Below are 8,483 nucleotides of genomic sequence, written 5' to 3' on the forward strand. Positions count from 1 at the left end.
CTAAGGTGAGATTGGAGGCATGGTGGTACAGGTGTGGGGGAGTGGGGGACGGGGGTGATTTGGTCCCGCCCCCTATACAATGTAATGTCAGCATTCATTAGAGCAGGTGTACGCTGACCTGCACACACACACACAAACACACACACACTCACATCCCAGCCCTACTATTAAACCCAACACACACTCACATCCCAGCCCTACTATTAACCCCAACACACACACACTCACATCGTAGCCCTACTATTAACCCCAACACACACACACTCACATCCCAGCCCTACTATTAACCCCAACACACACACACTCACATCGCAACCCTACTATTAACCCCAACACACACACACTCACATCCCAGCCCTACTATTAACCCCAACACACACACACTCACATCCCAGCCCTACTATTAACCCCAACACACACACACTCACATCCCAGCCCTACTATTAACCCCAACACACACACACTCACATCGCAGCCCTACTATTAACCCCAACACACACACACTCACATCGCAGCCCTACTATTAACCCCAACACACACACACTCACATCCCAGCCCTACTATTAACCCCAACACACACACACTCACATCCCAGCCCTACTATTAACCCCAACACACACACACTCACATTGCAGCCCTACTATTAACCCCAACACACACACACTCACATCCCAGCCCTACTATTAACCCCAACACACACACACTCACATCCCAGCCCTACTATTAACCCCAACACACACACACTCACATCCCAGCCCTACTATTAACCCCAACACACACACACTCACATCCCAGCCCTACTATTAACCCCAACACACACACACTCACATCCCAGCCCTACTATTAACCCCAACACACACACACTCACATTGCAGCCCTACTATTAACCCCAACACACACACACTCACATCCCAGCCCTACTATTAACCCCAACACACACACACTCACATCCCAGCCCTACTATTAACCCCAACACACACACACTCACATCCCAGCCCTACTATTAACCCCAACACACACACACTCACATCGCAGCCCTACAATTAAAATCAACAGACAAACACATATACACACGTGTTCAGATAAATCCAATTAGCTCTTACAGTCTCATGTCAGAATTAGATGTTCAACCATGTTTCTCATATTTCAAAGTTGTTCCAAATGTCAAAGTGTTTAAGGTTAAGCTTAGGCTTTAGCTCCTAATGGTTAAGGTAAGGGTTAAGGGTTAAGGTTTGGGATAGGCTTAAAACAAAAATATCAAAAACAACTTTCTATCGCCGGATTCAAACTTGCAACTATTGGAATCAGCGGCAGATGCTTACATCCTCGTCCACAACACCCAAGCAAAACTGGAAGGTAACAGCACTCACTGTTGCTCCTAGTGGCCTGTTTCCCGGTCATCTCCCGACGTCCTCAGGTATAGACTTTTATCGCAGGTAACCTGGCTGGGTAAATCACCCCCACCAGAACAAGGTTGAGGCTTGACAAACTGTGGCCATAGAAGTCGACAGAACTTTTCTAGTTTAGTGGTAGGTAGTTTAGTTAACCCGTAGAGCTGTTTAATGTTACCTTTACTTGATGGCTTACAGGAGTATGAAACTGTCAGAAAGCACATCATAACGGGGCTACATCAGGTGACAGTTGAATACTCTTCACATCCAGGAAACAGGGTTGCACTCGTTTGTGGCCACATCCTCCCTCTCTTTCTCTCTGTCTTCCCCCTCCTTTTCTTTCACTCTCACTCTCTCTACTTCCCTGCTATCTAGCTCTTTCACTTGCTCCCTCTCCTTTCCCCCTCTCTCTCTTCCTCTCTTTTCCCCCTCTCTATTCCTCTCCTTTCCCCCTCTCTCTCTTCCTCTCTTTTCCCCTCTCTCTATTCCTCTCTTTTCCCCTCTCTCTCTTCCTCTCTTTTCCCCTCTCTCTCTTCCTCTCTTTTCCCTTCTCTCTCTTCCTCTCTTTTCCCCTCTCTCTCTTCCTCTCTTTTCCCCTCTACCTCTTCCTCTCTTTCCCCCTCTCTCTCTTCCTCTCTTTTCCCCCTCTGTATTCCTCTCTTTTCCCCTCTCTCTCTTCCTCTCTTTTCCCCTCTCTCTCTTCCTCTCTCTCTCTTCCTCTCTTTCCCCTCTCTCTCTTCCTCTCTTTTCCCCTCTCTCTCTTCCTCTCTTTTCCCCTCTCTCTATTCCTCTCTTTTCCCCTCTCTCTCTTCCTCTCTTTTCCCCTCTCTCTCTTCCTCTCTTTTCCCCTCTCTCTCTTCCTCTCTTTTCCCCTCTCTCTCTTCCTCTCTTTTCCCCTCTCTCTCTTCCTCTCTTTTCCCCGCTCTCTCTTCCTCTCTTTTTCCCCTCTCTATTCCTCTCTTTTCCCCTCTCTCTCTTCCTCTCTTTTCCCCTCTTTCTCTTCCTCTCTCTCTTCCTCTCTTTCCCCTCTCTCTCTTCCTCTCTTTTCCCCCTCTCTATTCCTCTCTTTTCCCCTCTCTCTCTTCCTCTCTTTTCCCCTCTCTCTCTTCCTCTCTTTTCCCCTCTCTCTCTTCCTCTCTCTTCCTCTCTTTTCCCCTCTCTCTCTTCCTCTCTTTTCCCCTCTCTCTTCCTCTCCTTTCCCCCTCTCCTCCCTTCCTCTCGTTTTCCCCTCTCTCTTCCTCTCATTTTCCCCTCTCTCTTCCTCTCCTTTTCCCCTCTCTCTCTTCCTCTCTTTTCCCCTCTCTCTTCCTCTCCTTTTCCCCTCTCTCTTCCTCTCTTTTCCCCTCTCTCTCTTCCTCTCTTTCCCCTCTCTCTCTTCCTCTCTCTACCTCTCTTTTGCTCTCCCGCTCTTTCTTTATTTTCCTGTCACAACATGAGGAAACGGGACAGTGATATGAAAAGATGGCATGTAAATTGTGCGAGGCTTCAGGTGCCCAAGTCGTCACGCAAACAAACACACACAAACACACACAGGGGTGTGTGTCCTCCAGGAGAGAGATTTGCATGGGTAGGCTTTGTGTGGGTGACTCACCTTTCTCTCTTTCTAAATACACACATGCTCTCTCTCTCTCTCTCTCTCTCTCTCTCTCTCTCTCTCTCTCTCTCTCTCTCTCTCTCTCTCTCTCTCTCTCTCTCTCTCTCTCTCTCTCTCTCTCTCTCTCTCTCTCTCTCTCTCTCTCTCTCTCTCTCTCTCTCTCTCTCTTTTGCAAAAACCACAGACAAACACAGGCACATGCGCTCTCTCTCTTTAACCTCTCTCTCTCTCTCTCGCTCTCTCTCTTTCTCTCTCTCTCCCCCTCTGTCTCTCTCTAAACTGTAGCCACAGCCACTTCCCCAGTGCTAACAGTTGGTCAGGCAGAGGGCAGGTGGGGTGGCTGAGTAAAGCCACAATACCAGATTAAACGAAAACAAAACAACGCCACAAAAAGAGAGTCGCTCACTCTGAGGATCATGTGACCGTCCTCGCCCAATGGGCTTGAGCCCTGGCTCTTTTTTCCTCGAGGGGAACAGTTGAAGCCGCCGCTGGGGTTTGGAGAGACCGACCGTGGTCCAACCACTCGACCACAAACCAGAGCTGTGACCAGACAGGAGACGACTACAATCCAATCACCGCCGTAGAGAGGTGAGGTGAGGAGGGAGAGAGAAAGAGCTAGAAACAGATAAAGAAAGACAGTGAAAGAAAGAGTAAAGAGGATAAGTGAGAAAGAGAGGAGGGAGAGTAAGGAGTGTGTGTGAGAGAGAGAGAGAGAGAGAGAGAGAGAGAGAGAGAGAGAGAGAGAGAGAGAGAGAGAGAGAGAGAGAGATTGGCTAGGTTGAATTACAGTGTGTGACTCTGCTAGAGGTTAGTGATCGTCTGAAACCACAGGGAGAGACTACCTCACCACCTCTCATCCCAGGATCAGGCCACCTCTGGAGGGTAAGAGCCCTTAAACCGCAGCCTCCTCCACCCAGCAGCCACCAGCCCTGGTCCTAGAGAACTACAGAGTGTATGTAATGCTTCTGTTCCAGTTCAGCACTAACACATCTGATTCAGCTGATCAACTACTCATCAAGACCTTGGATGGTTGAATCAGCTGTGTTATTGCTGGGCTGGAACAAATGTAGCTCTCTCTCAAGGAGTTGGTGCATACCACCACCATAACTCCTCAGGGATCCAGTGCTTTGGGGTCCCTGAGCTCTGTTCTTTACCCAGGAGGAGAGCACCTTCCCTGCATCGCCAACCTGGGCTGACCTGGGGGTCAGGAATGGGGAGTGTTTTGTGTTTTTGAGTTTGTTGCGCATTCATAAAGCAGTTTTCATCTCTACAAAACAGTTCCATCAAGATGTGGTCGGTAGTGTTGTGATGTTGTCTGTGGATGGGAGAACTTTAACTGACTCTCTCTGACCCTGTGGCCTGTGTGTGTTTGCATGTCAGGAATCAGTTTTGAAATCCCACCCCCCACATCCAAATAAAGAAGAGGAAGGAGGAACGGACGAGAACATCGGAGCACTGGACATAGCAGAGGCAGCGTGTGTTCCAGAAGTGCAGTAGCGTTGCGAGGACGTTTACCGGGGGCGTTGCCATGGCATCAAACAGCATCTTTGAATCCATGTCATCCTACCAGCCATGCTTCATCAGGGGTGAGTGCAGACGTACAGTAGATGTGTGTATGGGTATTGTAGTTATGGTTGCTATAAAAAAAAAAAGTAAAACTTTTTTCTCCCCAATTTCGTGGTATCCAATTGGTAGTAGTTACAGTCTTGTCTCATCGCTGCAACTCCCGTACGGACTCGGGAGAGGCGAAGGTCGAGAGCCGTGCATCCTTTCGAAACAAAACAAAACCAAACCGCACTGCTTCTTAACACAGCGCCCATCCAACCCGGAAGCCAGCCGCACCAATGTGTCGGAGGAAACACCGTACACCTGGCGACCTGGTCAGCGTACACCGCGCCCGGCCCGCCACAGGAGTCGTTAGTGCGCGATGAGACAAGGACATCCCTGCCGGCCAAACCCTCCCTACTGGTTGCTATTTTACTGTAGTTTTTACATCTTGTGGCTGGATCTGAAAACCACAGATCTGAGGGCTAGTATGTTGTTTTATCTGGTGAGCCTATGAGCTGTAATACAACACACCCCTCAGACTATTGGAACGTCTCTACCACACAGCACTTTCTACTGTTGCAGCTGATCTCTGGGTAAGCTTGATGGGTACCAACTCTTTAGCACAAAGAACCACATGAACCACTCCTGTACCGTGAACTATATTTGAGATGTGCAGTTTATGGTGTCGACTGTGTGTATCAGGGTTGGGGGGGCTTTGTAATTGTGTTGAGTCGTGTGTGTGTGTGTGTGTGTGTGTGTGTGTGTGTGTGTGTGTGTGTGTGTGTGTGTGTGTGTGTGTGTGTGTGTGTGTGTGTGTGTGTGTGTGTGTGTGTGTGTGTGTGTGTGTGTGTGTGTGTGTGTGTGTGTGTGTGTGTGTGTGTAAGCGTGCGTATGAGCGCGCATGTTCAGCTTTTTGGATCATCAGTGGGTAAAAATTGACTTTAGAAACTTGCATTTGTGACTTTCTTTTTTCTGTTATCCTCGTTCCTGTTTGGAGCTCACCTCACCTCGGCTCACTTCTGTTTTCTCCTCAGAGCAGTTAGTGAACGAGAGCATATGTCCTATATCTACCTCCTCTACGGAAATTAGAAACAGTAGGGACAGTGGGTGACAAAGAACCAGGTGGGTGAGAGAAAAGGAGTTGACAAGCTCTTGCCTTATGGCCCAAAACATCTCTGTTAGCTGAGGAAAAGTTAGCTCTGACATCAACATGGCTTCAAGGCAGGTAACTGAGTGAGTAGCCACTTTGTTGTAGTCTATTTCTGAGAAAGAGCTCGAGATGGGATCCTGAGTTTCCAGTCGCCTGTGTGTGTGTGTGTGTGTGTGTGTGTGTGTGTGTGTGTGTGTGTGTGTGTGTGTGTGTGTGTGTGTGTGTGTGTGTGTGTGTGTGTGTGTGTGTGTGTGTGTGTGTGTGTGTGTGTGTGTGTGTGTGTGTGTGTGTGTGTGTGTGCTTAGCTTCTCTGTGTAGAAGTTGTCAGTTAGCACAGGAAGTGTATCTGCAGGACCCGATGCAGGTTCACACACAGGAACATGCCTAACTGTGTGTGATAACTTTCTCAGACAGAGATGTGAAAAGACGATGAAGCATCCAGTGGTTCCCACCAGTGTGTTGTGTGTGTCTTTCTCTGTCTTTCTCACTCTCTCTGTGTGTGTGTGTGTGTGTGTGTGTGTGTGTGTGTGTGTGTGTGTGTGTGTGTGTGTGTGTGTGTGTGTGTGTGTGTGTGTGTGTGTGTGTGTGTGTGTGTGTGTGTGTGTGTGTGTGTGTGTGTGTGTGTGTGTGTGTGTGTGTGTGTGCAACAAACTCTCACAGTCTCACTGCAGAATTTAAAAGTGTTTTTGTTTCTCCTGCTACTCTGTATCGTTCCATTTCTCCAAAGGTCAAATGTCGAAGTTAAGGCTTAGGTTTAGGCTCTCATTCTGAATGGTTAAGGTAAGAGTTAAGGTCTGGGATAGGGTTAAAACTAAAAATACAAAAATACTGTCCACGACTTGAATGGAACACACAACCTTCTGATCCAGAGTCATGGGATTGCGCCCATCCACCATCCCCCATCCACAAGGCCCTGGCAAAACTTAATGAGAATAGAGCTCACTGGCGCCCCTAGTGGTCGGTTTTGAAGGAATTTCCCAACGTCCTCCGGACATGGATAGACATCCAATTCTGATGTCAATCTTGAGCGATCTCCCTGGTGTGTGTGTGTGTGTGTGTGTGTGTGTGTGTGTGTGTGTGTGTGTATACCCACATGAAAATACTACCGGTTATGGAAAATGTGCTCTTCTAGTATTTCTCCAGTAGGTTTCCTGAAGGCGAAAGCTTCCACTTCTGTGTCAAAGATAATAAAACAAAAATACCAACAACAAAACAATACTACATTACACTACAAACTGCATAAACACTACATTAATTACTATAGTATGTACTACAATTTTATTTTAATACAGTATTTAAACTATAGTTAACTGTAAATACTACAGTAAATACTACAGTAAAGTCTGAAAAACACTACAGTGAATACTATGGTATGCGTGTGTGTTTGTATTGTTTGTATTGTTTGTATTTGTGAGTGTGTGTGTGTGTGTGTGTGTGTGTGTGTGTGTGTGTGTGTGTGTGTGTGTGTGTGTGTGTGTGTGTGTGTGTGTGTGTGTGTGTGTGTGTGTGTGTGTGTGTGTGTGTGTGTGTGTGTAATCACTGTGGGGTCAGTTAGACTTCAGTCAGGGTCTAATCTCTCTCTTGTCTCAGTCTCACACCATCAAGGTTTTGTCCTGAAAGATAAAACGTGTTCTATGGAGACGGACAGATAAACTTCTCTCTCCAGACTTCACTAAAAGTCACAACTTTGGGTTCCTACTCCGTTCCCTACTCACACAAACACCAGAACCTGGTACTCGATGTTCTTAACATCGCTCCTCATTTCAGCCTGACCTTTGGCTTTCCCCTCTCTCTCTCCTCCTCTTCTCCTTCTCCATTCATTCTCACACCATAACTCAACTTGTTTTTCAGTTTTTATGTCACCCAACTTGGGACTAAATTTACGCTCTGCCTACTTCCACTTGCCTCGCCTCCTCTCCATCCATTCCATCTCTCCGTCCTCCCTCCTTTCCCACTTGTTCATGCACCATATTTCTCTATGTGGTCTGGATCAAACTCGTAGTTTTGAAGGTTGTTTTGCTGCTTTTCTGTCACCCAACGAGGGGCGATTTACGCCTCGCAACCCCTTGACCCTGGCTTCTCTCTGGGTCTCTCGGCCCGCGACCTGCCTGCCAGGCCCTGATACACACACACACTCACTCATACTCTCTCACACACCTCATCGAGGGGTCTGTCCAGGCCTGATTGTGGTTATCAGGGGCCTCCAGGACCAGCAGGAGGAAACAGAGCGAGAGGAGAACTTGGGTCTGCTACATACTGATTCACGCATACAGGGGATGCTCTCACACACACCCACACACACACGCACACACACACGCACACAGTGCAGCACAGTACATTACATGCTCTGTCTCAAAAGCATAGTGACACACCCAAGAATACACACACACCCATACATCTCTCTGTTATGGCAGGTGTGTGTATAGGGGCACATGGAGAGAGGGGTGGCAGAGAGGATATGGGTGATGGAGAGAGGCAGGCCAGATATGCTGGGTTCTAAGAGAGATGTGTTTGAGGGGGAGGCTAGGGATGTAGGGGGGTGGATGGGATTGAACCTTGTCCTTTGAAAAGGGCAAACAGAGCCCCCCTTCCTTCTCGTTCTTATTTACTCATTATGTGTTTTAGCATGCGTGTGTGAAATCGTATGTGTGAGGCCATGTACTTTGCATGTCTGTGTTTGTGTGTCTCTATTGAATGTCCTGTCCCTGTGGCCCCCAATGGGTCTCTGAGTCCCTCTACAGAACTGGTCCCTGTACAGCCCTGCTCGGTCACCACTTCCCCAGGCCTAGAGACCCAGCCA

The 8,483-nt window shown here is 48.0% G+C and overlaps 1 protein-coding gene across 2 annotated transcripts in view; it reads left to right on the top strand.

The window, feature by feature from the left end:
* Positions 1-3,297: 3,297 nt before the first annotated feature.
* LOC118379083 (runt-related transcription factor 1-like) overlaps positions 3,298-8,483 on the top strand; it is a 56,142-nt gene continuing 50,956 nt past the window's right edge. Inside the window, exons 1-2 of one of the 2 annotated variants that reach the window (XM_052499673.1) lie at positions 3,298-3,578; positions 4,366-4,571. In XM_052499673.1, the coding sequence (XP_052355633.1) occupies positions 4,514-4,571 (58 nt within the window). In that variant the 5' untranslated portion in view covers positions 3,298-3,578; positions 4,366-4,513. The remainder of the gene's footprint in view (positions 3,579-4,365; positions 4,572-8,483) is intronic. The other variant, XM_052499672.1, reaches the window with a different exon arrangement.

Source organism: Oncorhynchus keta, chromosome 37 (assembly GCF_023373465.1).
Source record: "Oncorhynchus keta strain PuntledgeMale-10-30-2019 chromosome 37, Oket_V2, whole genome shotgun sequence".
Lineage (NCBI taxonomy): Eukaryota > Metazoa > Chordata > Actinopteri > Salmoniformes > Salmonidae > Oncorhynchus > Oncorhynchus keta.